Consider the following 22,951-nt stretch of genomic DNA (forward strand, 5'->3'; position numbering starts at 1 on the left):
GCATTTTAGTAAGTCGCTATCCAATCCGATGCATGACTTTTCAGTTAACAATTCCGCGCACAGTACGCGATTTGATTAAATACACCCTTGAAACACGTTTAAAACAATTCGAATCTTACTCTCCCATAGAGGTTGTTCAATTGGTGATTAGCTCTCATCAAAATAATTTAACATTATACATATTTAGTTAATAAAATAAGCATTTTAGTATATCGCTATCCAATCCTATGCCTGAATTTTCATTTAACCATTCCGCGCGCAGTCCGCGATTTGATTAAATACACCCATAAACACACACTCAAAACGATTCGAATCTTACTTTCCCATACAGGTTGTTCAATTGGTGATTAGCTCTCATCAAAATAATTTAATATTGCACATGTTAAGTTAATAAAATATGCAGTAAGTCGCTATCCAATCCGACGCCTGACTTTTCAGTTAACCATTCCGCGCGCAGTACGCGATTTGATTAAATACACCCTTAAAACACGTTTAAAACAATTCGAATCTTAGCCGGCTTACTTACCCTTAAAACACGTTTAAAACAATTCGAATCTTACTTTCCCATAGAGGTTGTTCAATTGGTGATTAGCTCTCATCAAAATAATTTAACATTATACATATTTAGTTAATAAAATATGCATTTTAGTAAATCACTAACCAATCCGCTGACTGAATTTTCACTTAACGATTCCGCGCTCAATTCTCTGGAGTCCGATATGGCCACCTAGGGCCAAAGAGATATTTAATATTAATTGTATTGAAAGCATTCTGTTTTTATTTAATTAAGCATTACAAAAATCGCTCATTGCAGTAAAACTTCCTTAACGTCAAACGTGTGCATACTTTTTGTATAAATTGAGAAAACATTTGTAGCCATTAGTAGTTCTACCAAGTGGCACGCTTGAAAATGCCAAAACATAACTAAAAAACCATTTCGACACATTATTGCCATTGCACACAACCTTTCTCTTCAAAAAGCGAGCAGCCGACGAGACCACCTTATATGATTGGCACATGGTTGTGCCCGAAAAAATGTCTTATAGATTTCATACGAATATCAACCCTGATTCTGTCCTCGCGCTGTTATTTCGGAACTGAATACTAGGCTTTAGAAACAGAAATCAGTTAAAAATTTCAAATATTATATTAAAGCAAGTAGAAATGTCTTTATTGTGGGCGCTGTATCCTCCTCCTCCGAAAATTTCACAGCAGGCGTTTGGCAGACCGGTACCACTAACCATACAGTATATAGATGTGCCAGTTCATACATCGAAAGGGGCGCAAGCTGAGTGTTCTGTCCCGGCTCCCAGCGCTTCGGCTCTGTGAGGCTGAGACACTCGGGTCGGGAGCCAGGCCATTCGGGTCGGGAGCTGGGCCGTTCGGCATGTATGACTCATGTCGGGAAGCGAAAGCAAGCTGAGAATTGCAAATGTATGTGTGTAAACAGACACGAAAAAATTTTGTATCAATTCTTATTTTCCGAAACCGTTTTGAGTTTCGTTTCCAGGTTACGTAAATGTGTGTGTGCCATGTATTCACACATACTGTGCTTGTGTGTGGGCTCTACAATTGTTGGCCGCTTGAATTGGTTTTTCGTTTTGTTTTGAGGGCTGATGTGATGTAGCGACCTATTCAGGGCCGGATCAACCCTCAACCGGGCCCTGGGCAACCATCAATCTGGGGCCCTCCTTTATTTTGTATTTTTCTCAGTGGCCATTATATTTTGTATTCATTATTTGGAGTTTTGTTTTTTCAACAAAATTGTTCTGTTATTTCTAGGAGGGCCCTAGGCAACTGCTAATCCGGCCCTGGACCTATTCCCGTCGTAAGACTTCATATTTTCTTGGTGTGTTCTGTCGCTCGACTCGACGCGGGTTGAGGCATTGACGAAGCCGTTCATAAAATATTTTTTCGTTTTGTTTTGAAAAGCTGTTGTTGCGACGGGCGCGTGGTGTATTTCTTCCATTCTCCTTTCGGCTTGCCTTTGCCTCTGCTTTCGGCTTCGTCAATGCCTCGACCCGAGGTATTGAGCGGAATAAAGAACTATTCCATCTTTCGTAGTCCAAAAGACACACACACACACATTAAAAATAGATGGAAATAAGTGCAAGCCAGCTACAAAAGTGCAATAGTGAAGACAAAATATATATAAAAAAGTAGAATGACTACAGATTATATGGATATTATTATTAATTATTTTTAATCATATAAAAGGAGATAATAACCGTGTTGATTTCATATCTGTCCTGCAGGATCGTATTTATCCAATATTGCAATATGCATTGTCGCCCGCCAGCTCCAAAACGCCGATAAATAAGACATTTCTGTTTGCTCTAATACAGCAATTCAAATTTCAACAGATTTCTGTTGAGCATTCAGTTTGACCACTTTGGTCACACTGGGCACCGAGCGAATATGTAGCACTTTCGGTCGATGGAAAATTTAGCGCGCCTGAGTACTAGGATAAACCATAGCGCATCTGAGTACATCCGAAGTCGATAATATTTTTATTGAAATTGTAATTTTATAGCCTTTTTACACTGGGCGCGTCTGCTATCGATATCGGCATAGACGCAATGAAGCAGAAAAGGCGTTTACATTGGAAGACGTGCGTCTTGAATTTGGATTTGGGTGTTTGATGACAAGGAAAGATACACAAATTTTTGAAAATCAACAGAATTAAGCAAGACGTCAGGAAAATGGACGAAAAAGAATTGATTCTCATATTTATTTATTATTTTCAGACATTTCTTTGTAGAGTTTGTGGGAGTTCTTCTTCAAATTATGAAAACCACCGAAGTTCGTCTCCAGCAGTGTCTTAATGGCATCAGGGGGTCAAAAAAATTTCATATGATAATAATACAATCAGTTTCAAGTATTTTATTTAATGACTTTATGTATATTTTCACCTTTTTGCACAATCATACATATTTAGCGCCAAAATTTGATTTTTGATCTACAATTTGTTGTTGTTATTAGTGGTGATAGTTGCGCTGATAGGCAGAAAATCCCAAAAATGAGCAAAAGCAATCGAATATATCGAATAGACGCACATGAATCAGAAACTGACGCAACTTTTTGCCACCACTAGGGCCCTATGCTTAACCTATGTAAAAAAAACTGCGTCTCCGGCAAGACGCAAAGAAGCATGACGCAGCCCCAATGTAAACAGCTTATGAGATACCCTAGTAAAATGGATATATGTATGTGCAAAATTTGTTTTCAATTTTTCTAGTAATAGCTGCCTATTTGTTTTGAATATGCAGTTCTTATCTTTTATGTTTGTGCTCAGCTACTATAAATTCTCGTCTTCTTTGAACTCCATCTGTGGTACCGTTAGCTTAAATAAGAGATCAAAGTCGAGCTATACGTAGAAAACGGTTATATGTGCATTGTGTGGCTGTGTTAGCATCGTTTCAGAAAAAGTGACAAGAGGATTGATTTAGTACGTAAATACTCAATTTTGCATCAAACCATCGCAAATATTACATAAAATTGCAGTTTTAGTTGAAAATGCCTCGTGGTACTGAATTGTCTGAGGAAGAACAAGGAAGGATCAAGGGAATGAAAATAGCCGGCACGAAAACTGGTCGAATCGCTTCACTAATGAATCGACATCGAAATACTATTTCCAAATTTTTGAAAGATCCAGATGGTTACCGCATAAATCGTCGCCTTGGTCCAGTGCCAACCATCAGCAACCGGACAAAACGGCACATGCGTCATGTAGCAACCGAAGACATGATGAGCTGCAACAAAATCAAAGCAGAACTCGGATTAACACACACCTGGCAACGTGTGAGCCAAATTTTGCACGAAAATTTGAACCTCTCATACGAAAACAAAGTTGTCAAACCCCGTTTAACTAAACGGCATAAAAATGCGCGCATGGCTTTTTATGAAAAACACAAGTTCTGGGACGTCGAATTTGAAAATATAATTTTTAGTGATGAAAAAAAATTCAATTTAGACGGTCCAGACGGCCATCATAAATACTGGAGGGATCCGCGTGATCCACGAGCAACTTGTCACAAGCGGAACCATGGCGGTGGATCGCTTATGATATGGGCTGCCTTTAGTGCTAAAGGCAAGTCTCTTGCATCTGCTGAGCCTTTCCATGGTGACCAATGGACATTCCAGCAAGATAATGCACCGATTCATGTTGCCCGGTCTACAATGGGTTTTTTCGACACCTACAACATTCCATGGATGAAGTGGCCGGCAATGAGTCCGCACTTAAATCCCATTGAGGATCTGTGGGGCATCCTTGCAGCAAAAGTTTATGCATGTACAAGGCAGTTCGATACCTTGAAAGATTTAAAATAAGCTATCCTTGCAGAATGGGCCAAGATTGAACTATCAACTCTACAAAACTTGGCAGGATCAATGCCCCGCAGCCTGCAGAAACTTCAGGAGAATAAGGGCAACTCTATTAATTATTAACAGAGTTCATTTTTCTAAATACTTTTTCCCTGGATATTTTTTTCGATATAAAATATGTTTTTGATGTTATAACCATTTTCTATGTGAAACATACAACATTTTTTTTTTGGTACTTAAAAAATGTATATGGAATTTGTTTATGCCTTTTTGTTTTGTAGTTATAAGCAGCTAACCAAATAAAAATATAAAATAAACCAAGAAAATATGTGTTGAAAAAAAACGCCATTCAAAACAGTGTACATATAGCCATTTTACTAGGGTATGTATATTCTTAATTTCTATCAACAATTAAAAATAATTTACAGTTATAGGCTGTTTACATTGGGACTGCGTCATGCTTCTTTGCGTCTTGGCGGAGACGCATTTTTTTTTACATAGGTTAAGCATAGGGCCCTAGTGGTGGCAAAAAGTTGCGTCGGTCTCTGATTCAAGTGTGTCTATTCGATATATTCGATTGCTTTTGCGCTTAACTGCACATTTTAGCACTTTTCTGCCCATCAGCGCAACTATCACCACTAAGAACAACAACAACTTGTAGTTCAAAAACAAAATTTTGGCGCTAAAAAAAATGTATGGTTGTGCAAAAAGGTGAAAATATACATAAAATCATTAAATAAAATACTTGAAACTGATTGTATTATTATCATACGACATTTTTGTGACCCCCTGATGCCATTAAGACACTGCTGGAGACGAACTTCGAGGGTTTTCATAATTTGAAGAAGAACTCCCACAAACTCTACAGGGAAATGTCTGAAAATAATAAATAAATATGAGAATCAATTCTCTTTCGTCCATTTTCTTGTCGTCTTGCATAATTCTGTTGATTTCTCAAAATTTGTTTACTTTCCTTGTTATCAAGCACCCAAATCAAAACTCAAGACGCACGTCTGCCAATGTAAACGCCTTTTCTGCTTCATTTCGTCTAGTCCGATATCGATAGCAGACGCGCCCAGTGTAAAAAGTCTATTAGTCATAGCTATCATGTGTAATACATGTAGTTCGTAAGTATTTTCTCTGCTAAGCTAACAAATATTATATGTTTTATTAGCCAGACTGCAACCCTGAATGGCAAATGGCATGCGAAAAATGTGTTACATTCACCGTAAAGATTTGGTTTAGTACAATTTTTTTTTATTTCTTACTTTATCGTCTTTACTAACATAGTTTAGTTCATAGGTAAACAACATTTTTTATATTTTTTGGAACACAATAAAAAGCTAACCTAACCGAACGATGGTGCGATCACTTACTCCTATTTTTTCGTTCAGCTCACCGCTATTGAAAGCTCCAGTCGGTTATGGAAGTTGCATGTATTCGTATGTGGATCCGTTTGTCTTTTGGCTGTGATGACGCGCATGTGCGTAGATTTGCGAATATGTGAAAACGTATTCTAATAGTTACAATATAATTACATATGCCGAAAACAATTTACACTTGAAAATAATTCGTGTGCATACGTATATATACGTATTTCTGTCGCCAACATGACTGAGTCGGGAATTGATCTAGGCTTTGATATGGAGTTTGACGAGTTAAGTCTTAATTTGCTAAACGACAACGATAATATGGATCTACTGCCAAATGTAACTGTAGCAGGCAGTTCGGAGAATGTGGAATTCTATGAATTAAAATCATCAACACGATCTTTGCGATCTGACGAAATGTAAGTAGTTTTAAGAATTGAAAATTGGAAGTTATGTGAAATAATTAAAATTATATTTTCATTTACTTGTACATACATATATATCCATGATCAAATATACGTGTGTACGTGTATACGTATGTATGTGTATAACGAACATCCACAAACCATGCATTAACATACATACATGTATCACGATTTTATTTGGTGTATGATTAGCGCTATTTTATTATCTTATCAGACATACATTTATACATAAATATATAGCTACATTGGTATGTATACATGAACATATATTCATGTTTGTGTGTATGTATGCGTGCATATGTAGAATTGAAATATATTACGTACATTTGGGTAATTAATTTGTATGAATAGACACCAACAAAAAAACAACATACTATGTCGATTTTTTTTTGAATGTTGACAAAACTACAAATTTTACATTATGTACACATTGCATTATATACACAAAATGTTATCAGCACGAGTGGGCCTATTGCCAATAAATGTTCAACAAGAAGCAAATCAAGATTTTGCCGGTAACCATACATACATATGTACATAAATATGTATGCGTCCAACTTTATATATTATATATATATATATTTATATTGACTCATCAGCCATTTACCCAAAACTTTGTTTTTAAAAACTTTATTTATTCTTAAAATATTTTTGTTTGCTATTACACTACTCGACAAAATCGAACTTTTTTTTCCTCAAGGATCCAAACCGACTTTTTCTGATAGATATGGGTCTTTAAAATTTTTTAAAGAATTATGGTTTTCTTTTCTGTGGCATAACTTTTTTTTTTGAAGAATTTTTGAAGTCTGGTATTTTTTTTAAAGCTTTTTTCAGAGGTAGCGCTTGTTTTTTTCACACAACTCTAGTATCATACGTCTGGTTGTAAAGAACTTTGCTATTTTGAAAAGATAATTAAAGCAGCTAGAAGTTGAGTCCAAACACTTTGTGATTTCAACTTACCGTCTGGGAAATATAAAGCATTGAAATGCAAAAATGATGATTTTTGTGCGGTATTTTTTACGAAATTTTGACTTTAAAAACTCAGGAAAAGTCGAAAAAAAATTATATCCTGTGTCCTCTATGTGTATAAGTGCATTAATTTGGCGTCGTTTAAGGTATCGCTCATTAAAATCTATGTAGAGACTTTGGAGCTAAAATTCGTTAGCCAAACCTAAAGTATGGAAAAAATGAATAAAAAATACCTTTTGCAAGGTTGCGAGCCCAACTGCCAATTGGGAACACAGCAAACGAAAAAGGGTTGTACATTTGGTCCTTTGTTCCCAATGGGCAGTTGAGCTCGCAACCTTCCAGCCTTCTAGCTGTTTTAATTATCTTTTCAAAATAGCAAAGTTCTTTACAACCAGACGAAAGATACTAGAGTTATGTAAAAAAAACAAGCGCTACCTATGAAAAAAGGTTAAAAAAAATACCAGTTTTCAAAAAGTCTTTAAAAAAAAAGGTCTTCCATAGAAAAAAAAATATCATCAAACCATTTCTAAGCCCCAAATCGTGTTGACTAGTGTTATAGGAGCTTCAGATTTGTAGTTCTTCTCACGGGTTCTTCCCCCCGAAAAATACCTTTACGAAAGTAAAATGCCATTCAGCATGTCTAGTAACACTAGTCAACACTACAATTAGGCTGTGGCCCAAAATTTATATTCTTATAGATTTCGAGGTTTGAAAATTTTTAATGAATTATGGTTTTTTTTATGGTGTAGTTTCTTTTTAAAGAATTTTTTAAAATCTGGTATTTTTATACCCGTACTCAAAAAAGAGTTAAGGTATATTAGATTTGTGGTAAAAGTGGATGTGTATAACGCAGAGAAGGAAACGTTTCCGACCCCATAAAGTATGTATATTCTTGATCAGCATCAATAGCCGAGTCGATATAGCCATGTCTGTCTGTCCGTCTGTCTGTCTCGATGAGCGCCTAGATCTCAGAGACTGTAAGAGCTAGGGCAACCAAATTTGGTTTCCAGACTCATGTGATATCCCACTGCTACAAGTGTATTTCAAAATTTCGCCCCGCCCCTTTCGCCCCCACAAAGGACGAAAATCTGTGGCAGTCACATTTTTAAAGATACGATAAAACTAAAAATTATTATCGTAGAGAATGCCCATATCTACCAGACTGCCGAACCTGAATCAGATCGGATCAGCCAGAATGAAGAAATTAATTTTCAGTTGCTTCCCCTGCCCCCTCCAGCAAACGACAACGCAACTCTTTTCCTTCTCGCTCGCACACTCTGCCGTGTTCAGTGCGCGAGCAACCCCTAGCGGAGGAGATGAAGAATCTAATTGGAACATGTACAATCTACATGTTAGATGTATAATATACATAGTATATGTAGATGTAGATAGCAGATGTAGCAAAAAAATGTAATTCTTAAATTCTAAAAAATCATATGCTCAAAAATGTATATGCTGACTGAGTACGGGTATAAGTAGAGTCGCGTCCCCAGAAGCGACTCGCACGTTCCTTCTCGTTTTTTTTTTGTTTTTTTTTCATAGGTAGTGCTTCTATTTTTCACATAACTTCAGTATTTTATATCTCGTTGCATAGAACTTTGCAGTTCTGAAAAGCTGACAAACGCAGCTATAAATCCGACCCAGACCTTTTGTATCTGCAGCTTAACGCCTGAAAGATATTAAGCTTTCAAATTCAAATTTCATAATTTTTTGCGGTATTTTTTTTTTCGAAAGTTTGACTTTAACAACTCGGGAAAAGTCGAAAAAAAAAATAATTCTTGGCCAAAATTGGTTTTAGATAGACGCATTAATTGGGCGTTTAAGGTATTGCTCATTAGAATCTATGGATAAACGGTCAATTTGGAGCCGTTTGACCAAAGCAACTCAAAAATAATTTTACCTGAAATTAATGCAAACAGTTTTTGGATCTGAGTACTAGGCTTAATGCTTAATACACTTTTGCATTCGAATTAACCAATTTTCGTAGCATTTTTTCCAGCCCGAATGAGACACCTTACATACATACATGCATTTTGAACGCACTAACCGCTTCTTCTGGCGTCGAAAACCGTTGACCGCGAAGATATACCCGTAATCGAAGTGTTAAGGGTTGTTTTAGATTTGTGATAAAAGTGGATGTATGTTACGCAGAGAAGAAAACGTTTCCAACCCTAAAAAGTATATATATTCTTGATTATCAATAGCCGAGTCGATATAGCCATGTCAGTCTGTCCGTCTTGATGAGCGCCTAGATCTCAGAGACTATAAAAGCTGATATCACATTGAATCAAGTTTTTTTCAAAAATTGTCCACGCCCCATTCCGCCTTCACAAAAGACGAATATTTGTTGGATCCACAATTTTAAAGATACGATAAAATTAAAAACGCAGTTTAGTAGAGAATGACCATATTATCTACCAGATTGCCGAATCCGAACCAGATTATTATAGCCAGAATAAAGAATTAATTTTCAGTTGCTTCCCCCACCTCCTCTAACGCTGCTGACGCTACTTATTCTCATTCTCGCTCGCACACACTCTGCCCTGTGCAGTGCGCGACCTTTCGTGGAGAAGATGTATAATCTACATTTTAGATATATAATCTACATTGTGGATGTAGAATCGACATTGCAGATGTAGATAACAGATCTAGCGAAAAATTCTTAAATGTAAAGTATTTTAAAATTGTACATAAATCATAAGCTCAAAAATGTATATGCTGAGTGAGTACGGGTATAAAAGGAGAGTCGCGTAAACAGAAGCTACTCACATATTCCTTCTCGTTTCTTCTGAATTGCTACTTCATTACTACCATTGACAGTAGATTTAGTTACGCCCAGCATGAAGAAGAATTGTTAAGGCAACAGAAAAATGGATACTAATGATGCCATTTATACTGTTTTTGTAATGTTATTAGAAGTAGTTATTAATACAGTAGTGACATATCGCAAGATATATCGCCCCTAGTACAGAAGAATGTGCAAAAAAAAAAAATATTTGGCGGTGACCGAAAAAAACGCTTATTATTTTATATAATAGAGATATACATAGTTTTCAATTTAAGTTTCTAACCATGAAAAACCCAACGTCATTAAAAAATGGCTATTTACCACGCAGAATTGATCTACCTACTTTTCCTATCGAAAAAGTTTCTATAAGACCAGTTCTTTTTGGCCAGGCGACCATTTGATTTAACCCATCCCATTGTACCCAAGCTAGTACAAAAAAACGGCCACTTTCAAATAGTCGTTACTTTACGTTTTAATCACATACATGTCTAAGAGATGGGTAAAAAAGCGACAACGAATACGTTTGTTATTATTTTACATCTGAATACATTTTTTTAATGATATTATGTTCCTTGTACTTCAATAAAATAAATTTATTTTAAAGGTTTGAAACACACTCGGCTATTAATTGTCTGTTGTATTTTTTGACTCACTTTAAAAAATCCATACCGTCGATTGCTGTTTTTTTTCGGGCTTATATGTATATATCCATGATTCTTCATGTGTGTAGATGCGAGGGTTGTTCGATAAGTTTTCAGCCTAACAATGATACAGTAGTTAAAAATTGTTTTTATATATTATTTATCAACATAGTCTTCTTCTAAGTCAACTTCTCCCAGCGATGCTCCTACCTCTTCAGCGTAACTTGGAGCTAGGTCTGGAGAACATGGACGTTGATGAAGAAATTTAAAGCGTAATCCATGTATTTTTGCCATGCCAACTGCGGATGAACTTTTTTTCTTCTGCAAGTGGGGTAATTTTTGTCATTTGTAGTCTTCTGTAATCGTTTTTCCTTTCTCTAGATAATCGGCTTGTAAAACTCCTTGACTATCCCAAACAACTTTTGCCATCACTTTTCCAGCCGAAAACCCGCAATCCACCGTTTTTATTCCAATTTTGCTTCTGGAGTATCTATTTGTTATCCACATTTATAAGTCGGCGCCAAACTCTGGATTATTACGCTTTAACATCGCCAAGAGAGACTTCCAACAGTTCATTCGAATACGCTTTTGATCAAATGTGAGCAAACGCGGCAGCCAACGTGCTTAGAGCTTTCTTGTGTCCAAATTGTGGTTCAAAATATAATCCTTTGATTTGGCGGTCGTCCAGAACAATTTTGGCGATGTTTTCGTCAGTGGTCACAGTTGTTGAGTGTCCCGGAGGTGTCTCATCTTCTAAGCTCGTACGTCCACGCTTAAATTCAGCAGAGCTGACCTTACAATGAGAAATGATAGGAAAGAGTCCTAATCCCGGTTTTGACTTGTGCAGGTGCCCTTAAATAAAAAATAATAACAAAAAAAAAGTTGAATACCGTGCGGTCCAAACGCACGGTATTCAACTTTTTCCATATTTTAAAAATCACTGATAACGCCTGGGTTAATCGATTGCTCAACGATGACTACAATATCGATGGGGCTGAAATTTTGGCGGGAATATATTACAAGTTGCCTAATTAAGAATGCTAAAAATTGGTTAACGTAGGAAGTCGGCTTCATTGTCAGGATGGAAACTTATCGGAAAACCCTCGTATTAAAATCATTTCGATATTTTTGGCACAAAAATTGATTTTAAACGACCTTCACGAAATTCGTCCTGCAATGAAAGACATCCACGATTAAATTCGCGATACTAGTATTTTACATTAGCAATGCAAAGTGCTTCATCAATAAAAGTTTAGCTAAGCTCATCTAAGCGTTCTTGTCTAAAAATCCACCTCATATATGGTGACATAATGATAGTCATATAAAAATATCAAAAATACATTATTATTTAAGCGCACACATACTTAATATACTTCAGACTTTAATGAAAACGAGATTATTATAAATATATGTAGATAAAAATAAGAAATATCCTTACACTCACAATAACTTTAGCTTTGCTGTGATAGTGATTTTGCAATAGCTGCAGTACACTTTATGCTCATCCGTGTCATCTGTACGAATCCAAGCCTTAAATACTTCGCTTTTTAGCCAAGCATCGCGGCACTTTGTTTGGCATTTCGAAAATGTTAATGCATGGTAATCCACTGATGCTTACATTTGGTATAGAGATGATAGTTTGCTTAAAACTAATGGGAGAGTGGCAAATTTCGATAAAAAAACGAGAAAGAACGTGTGAGTCGCTTCTGGGGACGCGACTCTACTTATACCTGTACTCAGTCAGTATATGCATTTTTTAGCCTGTGATTTTTTAGAATTTTAGAATTACATTTTACATTTTTTTGCTATATCTGATATCTACATCTACATCCACAATGTGCCACAGATTTTTGTTCTTTGTGGTGGCGGAAGGGGGTGGGGCAAAATTTTAAAATACACTTGTAGCAGTGTGATATCACATGAGTCTGGAAACCAAATTTGGTTGCCCTAGCTCTTATAGTCTCTGAGATCTAGGCGCTGAACAAGACGGACAGACGGACAGACAGACAGACAGACGGACAGACAGACATGGCTATATCGACTCGGCTATTGATGCTGATCAAGAATATATATACTTTATGGGGTCGGAAACGTTTCCTTCTCTGCGTTACACACATCCACTTTTACCACAAATACAATATACCCCTTAACTCTTATTGAGTACGGGTATAAAAATGTATATACTAACTGAGTACGGGTATAAAAGTAGAGTCGCGTCCCCAGAAGCGACTCACACGTTCCTTCTCGTTTTTGCGACATCTGTTATCTACATCTACAATGTAGATTATACATGCACCATTTAGATTCACTCGCGTACTGAACGAGGCAGATTGTGCGAGCCAGAAAGAGAATGAGTAGCGGGTCTCTTGCCGAAGGAGGCGGGGGAGCAACTGAAAATTAATTTCTTCATTCTGGCTATAATTATGATCCGATCCGATTCAGATTCGGCAATCTGGTTAGATATGGTCATTCTCTTCGATACATCGTTGTATCGTATCTTTAAAATTGTGCCTGCCACAGATTTTCGTCCTTGTGGGGGTGGACGAGGGCGGGGCGAAATTTTGAAATGCACTTGTAGCAGTGTGATATCACATGAATATGGAAACCAAATTTGGTTGCCCTAGCTTTTATAGTCTCTGAGATCTAGGCGCTCAACAAGACAGACAGACAGACGAAGCGACAGACATGGCTCTATCGACTCGGCTATTGATGCTGATCTAGAATATATATACTTTATGGGGTCGGAAACGTTTCCTTCTCTGCGTTGCACACATCCACTTTTACCACAAATGCAATATACCTCTTTTTGAGTACGGGTATAAAAAATGCAGAATACAGCTTCCCGCAATTCGTACATTTTTCCCGCAGTTGGTCTTAAAAAATAGCATGATTTGACGGGGAAAAAGCCACTTGATGGTGCAGTCATTACATATGTATATACATACGTCCAAATAAAAAAGAAAAAGTTATAAAAAAATATAAAAAAAAAAAGGTCTTTTGAGGTCTTTCCCATCAAAGTTAATGAAATTTACATATGTACGTATAAGTCAAGAGAGTAAATTAGTTATTCTTTGAATAAATTAAGAAATATTAATTTTCGGGACAGATGTTTATCAGTACAGAACTATATGGAACTGTGTTTTTATTGACTTTTAATGTTATTTGGAATGATGTACATTTTAGCGGAAGTGCTCGTGTACACGTGCAAACATAGATGTAAGTATATAGTTGTATTCATACAGAATTGGTTGTACTATAATTTTACATACGTAACTACGTATAACTCTTGACTATGTACACATACTTATGTACTTGCAGGTACATGTATATACCAAATTTAATGATCGCCAATTTACCATTCTTAAACGCACCCTGTTTGCGCATATAATTCTATTGCGCAGCTATACATACTTAAATATCGCTATATACGTACCCATGATGCGAATATTGTAAGGTGTCGTAAAGACGTGGTCGAATTAATTCACTCATCGGACAACATTGACCAATTAAAACGATAAATCAACTTATTTTTTTTTATTTATATTATACTCCGTTGGAAAATAAATGTAAATTTAATTTTTTCACCCGAATATTTTTTAACGGTTTATGAATTTGCATGGTTCACGGTTGAATTTTTAAAGAATAGCAACTCACTTATATTTATTTTGCAACCTTAGACTATTTCCGCCATACACATAAATGGTATTGGAAAGCATGCGTACAAAGGCGCTCTCATTCCTCATTTGCTTATTCGAATTAGACACAAGATCAAGGTCTTTGTAATACCTAGCGAATGGGGGGACCAGAACTAATTTGGCTTGTGAAATACGTCTGCGTGTTCTTTTATGATATACAAATAACATTAACATGTTTTCGTACTGGAACAAGAAAAATATTCAAAAAGTTGGAAACAAACGCGAAGAAAAACAATCTGTAGCATTTAGTTCTATAAACGAAAATCATTTAAAAAGTGACACAGGTGCACCAACTGAAACAATTATAAATAGTTTAACAGTTGAAGACATGGAAGAGGCAAAGTTGGCACCGCTGAACTCGGACAATCATTATCAGGAGTTTCAAGAGTTTGTAAGAAGAGTTCAGACGTTGCAGATGTCACCGACAGAGGATAGCGAAAAAGAATATACAGATTATACAGCTAATCCGAGCACGGACTCCAGTTCGTTTGCAATTGAAGTCGGCGTGGAACCTTCGATGTTAATGGAACTTGATGAAATTGACAGTGTAGTGCCTTTATCAGGGCCCTCAACAAGGGATAGTCAAACTAAGTCCACGACGACTACAAATATACGAGTAACTGTCGGTATAGATAAAGATTTAGAAATGATTCTTGAAATGGATCCGAGCATCGTAGATTTAGGCGATATTAGCACCGAAACTACAGAGCCACGAATAGTGGGTCTACCGCCTCTTTCGGGTGGGTATGTATTTTAGTCCGTTATGAAAGAGTCTGCACATAATATATGTTAAGCTCCTTAGTTAAGCTTTGAGAGACATTTTATTTATCGTAAATCTCTTACTTATAGACCAACGTTTAAAACTGCCACTCCTACCTCGCGGACGCAATTAAAACTACAGTTGCAACGGGAGCAACAGCAGCAGGAACAGCAGCAACAAATGATGGTGCAGCAACAAATATTGATATCGCCAGATCCAAAAATGCAGTTGTTGTTTGGCATGGGTCAGGGATCGACCGAGTCAGAATTTATAAACAGCAACAGTACCAGCGCTTGTGGGAGCGGATCATCGAGCCTGGAGCAGATGTCTCATCTTGTGCAAAGGGATCGTTTGCCTTCATCAAGTCCAGTTAAGTTGAAAGTTCCCTTACAGAGTATTGGTGTGGATGTACCACCTCAAGTGTTGCAGGTAATTGCCAGCTACCGCTTGAGTTAAAAAAGTTTTAAGCAAGAAATTTTACAGGTCAGCACAGTGCTTGAGAATCCCACACGGTATCATGTTATACAGAAGCAAAAAAATCAAGTTAGACAATTTCTCAGTGAATCGTTCAAGCCATCTGTTTGGGGTTGTCATAACAGCGATGTAAGTTTTTTTTACACACTTTTAATATATTCATAAATAAATTGTACCTCATTTTTCAAAAAATTATAGACGAAAGCAGCAAATACCTCGGTATCCACTGGAAATCTACACAATTCCTGTTTAGTCAACAGTTGCCCTCCTATGGAGCGGTCAAATAGTTATAGATGTGAAATGAATTCCAGTGGCAAACGAACTATGCATTCCGATGAATCCATGCAAATATCTCCTTTTGGCGCCAGCTTTTTAAGAAATGGAAGCTGCAACCCTAATGAACAAATTTCATCGGGAAGTATTAACCCCCAAAGTTCAGAAGAATCCACAGAAGTTGTAAATAAAACACAAGGATATTTAAAGAGGAATTCAAGTTTAAATTCTCCTATTACTACACTTACTACATCTGGAGTAATTAATACGATGCCCACTTCCAGTACAACGAGTTCATTGCACTCCACTTCAGCACCCATATCCCCAAGTCTAAGCTCTGTAGCTACAAGTGCTTCAGAGGTGAGTAAAAATAGTATTTTAATAAATTAAGACAAATTTGTTGTGCGAAACTGTACTGTCCATACGTAAGTGGAGAAAAAACGTTTGGGACAGAACACCATTCTTATACTGATCCTCTTTAGAAAGTTGACCGTTTCTCAATTTTCAGCACTTATCTTCAAGAGTTGACAACCTTGCCTGCAATATATCCCTGTGATTGTTCAGAGACTTTGCCCATGAACTGAAACTATGCTATGCAAAAACTTGGGACATGGCATGTTTTTAAGTTTGTACGGTAAAATGTGATTTTAAGAGAATGGTCAAACGGCTGTTAAAGTCTATTACAAAAAGTCGGGTTGATGCCAAGAAAAACAGTTCTAAAGCCGCTGAGTGTCCTTCTTAAGATCATCCTCGTCATGGTCTGTTTGGCAGCTCTGATGCAGATGCTTTAATATCTTCTGGTGCTTGGTATCTGCGATCAAATTAGATTTTTTCCATCTCCGTATTGGTCTTGAATCACAGACTATCGTTTTGCATCGCGCAAATCATCCAAATCGGTCTCGTAATAGTTCTGAAATAAAAAACGAGAAGAAATGTTGAGTCGGTTCTGTTGCCGCGACTCTTTTTAAACCCTTACTTAGTCAGTATATATGGATGTGAGGATGATATATGATTTATGTGGAATTTTTAAATATTTTATCAGTTTAAATTTTTTTCCCTACATTTGTCATCTACATCTACAATGTAGATTATACATGTCCTCCGCCAGAGGGCGCACTCACAGAGTTTGTGCGAGCGAGAAAAATAAATTATGTTCTTCATTTTGGCTATAATAATGATACGATCTGATTCAAATTCTGAAATTTCTCTACGATACTGCGTTTTTAGTTTTATCGTATCTTTAAAATTGTGGATGCCACAGATTTTCGTCTTTTGTTTTGCAACAAACTTGATTCAGTGTGATATCACATGAGTCTGCAAACAAAATCTAGGCGTTCATCAAGACGGACAGACGGACATGGTTATATCGACTCGTCTATTGATGCTGATCAAGAATATATATGCACACATCCACTTTTACCACAAATAAAATATACCCCTTAACTCTTTTTGAGTACGGGTATAAAAAGTCGTGTACGGTTTTCAATGTCCTGCCATGACCGGTATAGACATCCGTTTTTTGAGGTGTAAACTTTTCCACTGAGTCTATTATTCTAAAGGCCGGTTTCTCGACTTAAAGTTACGTTACCGACTAGTTTCGTTGGGACAAAGTTAACCACCAGATAAAGTTGTGGAATTTTTTTCTCGGCCGTTTAACATTATATTATTATTATTCATTTTGTATTATATATCGGTTCCGTTCCGTATCCCAAAGTCGGTATCTCGGCCTTAAATGTAAAAAATATTAATATGCGCGAAAGAAAATATCTCACCAAAATTGACACGTAAACACCCTCTCTAGTAGCTAATTAATTTCTCAAATCAATTAATTAATTAGCTAATTAATTTCTCAAATCAACTAATTAACTTTTAGTAAACTGATCTATATTTTAAAGTACCTTAATATTTAATTATGATTTGTTTCCAGCTCCCATCATTCGACAGCGATGTAAGTAGATATTACATGTTTAATAAAAAGCTAGTTAAGTAGTAATCTCCTTTGCATTTAGATGACCTGATTTATCCATATATAAAAATAATTTGATTCATTAGTTATATATAAACTATATCAAAAGCCTGTGGCCATAAACTATAGTATTTTACAACACTCAAATTAAAAATAATATTGTAATAAAAATAATAATAAATATATGGGAATTTTATAGATTATGAGAATCAGGCAGGCTCCGGCTTTCACATTCACTTTGCATTTTACTTTTCATTTCAAGGAGCTTTGTAATCATAAAATGCGATTTATTTACTCCCAGTACTGTTATAGGCTGTTTACATTGGGGCTGCGTCTTCTTTTCTTCTTCTTTTCGTCTTGCCGGAGACGTAGTTTTTTTTACACATGTAGTTTAAGCATAGGGCCCTAGTGGTGGCTAAAAGTTGCGTCGGTCTCTGATTCATGTGCGTCTATTCCATATATTCGATTGCTTTTGCCATTGAAAGAAGATGGCAAAAAGTGCAGAATCATAGGATGTGGCGATCCGATAGGATTGAGGAAAATATAAAAGCGTTGGTGTGAAGAGAGATAGATGTAACCGACGCATCGATATGAAAACAATCAGAATATTGGTCATTAGGTGAAAAAAGAAAGACGGATTGCAGTAATATATTGTGGCGAATTGGCAAATCCAGTAGAATCCAGTCTAGTCAGTCTAGCTCAGAACTGTTTGGAACAACTCATAAATTCTCTCGAAAATATGTTGCGCCTGAAACAAAAAGAAAAATTCTTTCTCCATTCATCAACTCGCATTTAAGAAGCGTAAAAATATGGAGATTGAATATATAAAGCAAACTGAGTACTGTGTAGTATAGTGTCGCGGTACGTGTGCCGCGCCTCTCAACTATTAAACCACTTAAGTCTTGACTTTTGGGATAACACTTTTGCAAGGACGACTATAGGGCGACTTCTACAAATTTAGATTAGATTATAAATTGAAAAAAAATGTTAAACATTTAAATTGCAGGCGGAAGATCTCTTTGATGATATACTACAAAACGATTCGTTTAATTTTGATAAAAACTTCAACTCCGAGCTTTATATTAAACAGGAACCACACAGCTTAACTGATGCTGAAATAAATGCTATGGCTAAAGATCGACAAAAAAAGGATAACCACAATATGAGTAAACGAACCATATTTTACTAATTAGTAGTTACTTATATCTTTTGATTTGCAGTTGAGCGCAGACGTCGTTTTAATATTAATGACAGGATCAAAGAGCTGGGTACCCTTTTGCCAAAAGGCAGTGAAGCTTTTTACGAAGTCGTCCGTGATATTCGTCCCAACAAAGGAACAATATTAAAATCCTCTGTAGATTATATCAAATGCTTAAAACATGAGGTTACTCGCCTCAGACAAAATGAGTGTCGGCAGCGTCAGATGGAGGTTCAGAACCGGAAGCTTATGTCTCGCGTTAGGGTAAAGTATAAAAATAAACTTTTCAAATTAATATGTTCACATCCATTAATAGATACATTTAAATTTTTTTTTAAGGAGCTGGAAATGCAGGCCAAGACACAAGGTATTACTCTATCGGACTACCATGTTACATCAGTATCGGCGCCCACCCCAGCAAACTTATATCTCAAAAGTTCAAGTCCAACGCCGCCATCTGTTTCTCAAAGTCGTCGTTCGCTTGTGAACGAATTAATAGTTGTTGAAAGAAAAGTAAGTTTTTACACACTCAGGCAGGTTTTCACTTTCACAAAAAATGTGCGATTTACTTTTCAAAACGAAAAGTCAGGTGCTCCCACATTCGTAAAACGAAAGATTTTTTCGTTTTCAAAACGGAAACATATTTCTCGCCGAAAGTAAACGGCAAACGAATCTTAATTGCAAAAGGAAAAAAATAGATGGCAACAACAAATAGTGAATTCCTAGGAACAGCCCTATTTGGTTATAGAAATCTCGGTTAAACATAACAGTGGCCTTTTTGTATGAGCTGGCACTAACGCGTGGGTATAACAGCAGTGAATTTTGCGCTTAACAGAACACGGAGTGAATAAATCGACTTTTGTGGATTCCAGAGCGCCTTAAAATGAAAAGTATGACTTTTTGCTGAAATGTAAAACGCAAAGTGAATGTGAAAACCGGATCCTACCTGACATAGTAGATTTTTTGAGAACAAATTAAGCTTACATTTTGTTCCATAAAGATACCAGTAATAAATACCTGCGACGCCAGTATGGGGATGAATCAGATCGATGAGCTCATGGAAGATTGCAAGCACCCGGTACAAGGGGGCGATCCGATGCTGTCTTCTCATAGCCACATGCTATCTGCTTCACATTCGCCTACTGCTAATCAGTTGAATTGTGCCAGTTATGCACCAAAGAGCAGCTCGGAAGCGAATTCTGGACTTTTTAACGAAACGCCCAGCGTCAACATATCAGATGATCTTACCAACTGCTGCAATATCGCTTGCAGCAATTCATGCTGTATTCATCGCCAGATGAAAACTCCTAAGCGCCACACAAATCATTGTCATATAAATAGTCAGCAAAGCCACATGGAGTCTGATTCGGTTCAAAACACAGGGTTTGGTAGGCTTGGACATTGCAATGGTGATCACGATCCACTATTTTCATCATCCCAACGTCCACATGACCCGTTGGACGACGATCAAAACCATTCTGTTGACTTGTCTGCAGCGATGATAAACGATTCGCTTACTTCCTTAGTAGACGATAGTCAAAGTGAGTCTATGCTTCTAACTTCTGATAATTTGGATATTGACTTATGAATCATCAACTTTTGCAATACATCAGCAGTCCAAAGTACATAAACAAGTATTATGCAGTAGGCGATACTGAAATCATCGCACTCACACTATATAAATTTGTTATAAACAGATGTACATATTGATTATCCACAGTATTGGAAATTTATAGAAGGAAAAATGGTTGCTCAACGAACGTGTACGTTTAAATTTTGACTTCAATGATTTAAAACTTTTTGGCTTTTATACAAAAACTTGATTCATAAATTAATCAAATGTCAATATGTTAGTAATTAATATTGTTATGCATGTTTTTAACGATTATTAGAACTTCTAACAAACTGTACAGCAATTTTAAAATACTTCTTCCAAATTTACCTAGATCTTAGATCTATCAAATGTATATATAAAAATATACAAACATAAATTAACCATGTTACATTCCAATTTTGTAAGCAATTTTACTGTTTTAATCGAGCCCTGTATAGAATATGTATGCAATTATTACGTTTCTAAGATTTTCAGAAGAAATTTTTTTTGTTTTAATATTTAAATGAATACTGATGAGCAGCAGAAGAAATCAAAGTCCTTGTGTTATTGTTATATGAATCATTATTATATACATATATTATAATAATACTGAGTACAAGATATGTACATCAAACCTTTGTTATATTTAGTATTTGACGCCGTATTTTTCTTGTTTAATTGTTATACTTGTTGATTTATATAATTGATTAAAATGAAAATAAAGTTGTCTTTTATTGGATTCATTCCGGAACGTAAGGTATACACTAGGCATAAATATTCCAGGTACCATTTTAACCATCGAAAGTATCCTTGTCCCTCCCTGAATCAATGGATCAATGATCAATATCACAACGACATCGCCACATGAATGCTGTTCTAAACGAGAAGGAACGTGTAAGTCGATTCTGGGGACGCGACTCTATTTTTACCCGTACTCAATCAGTATATACATTTTTGAGCATATGATTTTTTAGAGTTTTAAGCCTAGTACTCAGATCGAAAAAAACACCTCGCGAACAGAGTCAGGGTTGATATTCGTATGAAACCGATAAGTTTTCTAGGGTCTGTACGGAAGGCAGTACTCAGATCAAAAAACAAAAAGGTCGGTATATACAGGAAAAGTATCCGAAGTATATCCTTGTTATACCCGTACTCAAAAAAGAGTTAAGGGGTATATTAGATTTGTGGTAAAAGTGGATGTGTGTAACGCAGAGAAGGAAACGTTTCCGACCCCATAAAGTATATATATTCTTGATCAGCATCAATAGCCGAGTCGATATAGCCATGTCTGTCTGTCCGTCTGTCTGTCTCGATGAGCGCCTAGATCTCAGAAACTATAAGAGCTAGGGCAACCAAATTTGGTTTCCAGACTCGTGTGATATCCCACTGCTACAAGTGTATTTCAAAATTTCGCCCCGCCCACACAAAGGACGAAAATCTGTGGCAGGCACATTTTTAAAGATACGATAAAACTAAAAACGCATTATCGTAGAGAATGCCCATATATACCAGACTGCCGAATCTGAATCAGATCGGATCATAATTATAGCCAGAATGAAGAAATTAATTTTCAGTCGCTTCCCCTGCCCCCCCTCCAGCAAAAGACAACGCAACTCATTTTCCTTCTCGCTCGCACACTCTGCCGCGTTCAGTGCGCGAGCAACCCCTAGCGGAGGAGATGTAGAATCTAAATGGTACATGTATAATCTACATGTTAGATGTAGAATATACATAATATATGTAGATGTAGATAACAGATGTAGCAAAAAATTATTTTTTTTTTTATCATAAAATTCTAAAACATATGCTCAAAAATGTATATGCTGACTGATTACGGGTATAAGTAGAGTCGCGTCCCCAGAAGCGACTCGCACGTTCCTTCTCGTTTTTTTGGTATGTTTCGACCCACCTCGAAAAAGATATTAATTTGATATAATTTGCCAGCAAACACGAAGCAAACATTGCAATAAGAGAACAAAACATTAAATGAAATATTTAAATAATGAAGAAAAATAGAATCTAGCTAATGCAGTATTATATGAATGACAATTATATGGACATTATAATTTATTATTTTTATTAATTTTCATAAATATAAAACATATATTGTTTTCAAAACATTTTTTCTTCACGGTGTCCGGCACGGGAGCCGTCGCCATCTGCTGCTGCTGATAGTCAGATACATTACCTTGCCAATAAAATATTGGGGAGCCCAGGATATGGCTGGGGAAGAGCGGCCCCAGCCGAAGAAGTGCATTTTATTAACTTTAAACAAAACCAAGCAGCTGTCTGAGCAGAGTAACCGTTCGGAATGCAGTGCACACCTCTGGTCACACACTGGCTGCTCGAAGAATATATGATATTCGTTCGAAAACAGTTTTTCGATCTAAGTACTAGGCTTTAGAATTAAAAAAAAAAATTTTTTCATTTAACATTTTTTTGCTACATCTGTTATCTACATATACATATATATTC

General features: G+C 36.4%; 1 protein-coding gene across 7 annotated transcripts; it reads left to right on the forward strand.

Annotated features, from left to right (window-relative positions):
• The first annotated feature begins 5,523 nt into the window (after positions 1 to 5,523).
• On the forward strand, positions 5,524 to 21,174 carry LOC111070801 (microphthalmia-associated transcription factor). Of its 7 annotated transcripts, none has more exons than XM_022361740.2 (10): positions 5,525 to 5,625; positions 5,718 to 6,112; positions 15,061 to 15,400; positions 15,455 to 15,574; positions 15,644 to 16,078; positions 17,646 to 17,666; positions 18,691 to 18,850; positions 18,905 to 19,146; positions 19,222 to 19,395; positions 19,883 to 21,171. In XM_022361740.2, exons 2-10 carry the CDS (start codon positions 5,934 to 5,936, stop codon positions 20,468 to 20,470), a joined length of 2,259 nt encoding a protein of 752 aa, XP_022217432.1. In that variant the 5' UTR covers positions 5,525 to 5,625; positions 5,718 to 5,933; the 3' UTR covers positions 20,471 to 21,171. The 7 variants fall into 7 exon arrangements, with proteins under 7 accessions (XP_022217434.1, XP_022217432.1, XP_022217433.1 ...); XM_022361737.2 differs by lacking the exons at positions 5,525 to 5,625; positions 5,718 to 6,112 and adding an exon at positions 14,349 to 14,955 and having other exon boundaries at positions 19,883 to 20,423; positions 20,496 to 21,174; XM_022361742.2 differs by lacking the exon at positions 17,646 to 17,666 and having other exon boundaries at positions 5,524 to 5,625.
• The last annotated feature ends 1,777 nt before the right edge of the window (positions 21,175 to 22,951 follow it).

Source organism: Drosophila obscura, unplaced genomic scaffold, assembly GCF_018151105.1.
Source record: "Drosophila obscura isolate BZ-5 IFL unplaced genomic scaffold, ASM1815110v1 contig_187, whole genome shotgun sequence".
NCBI classification, from domain to species: domain Eukaryota; kingdom Metazoa; phylum Arthropoda; class Insecta; order Diptera; family Drosophilidae; genus Drosophila; species Drosophila obscura.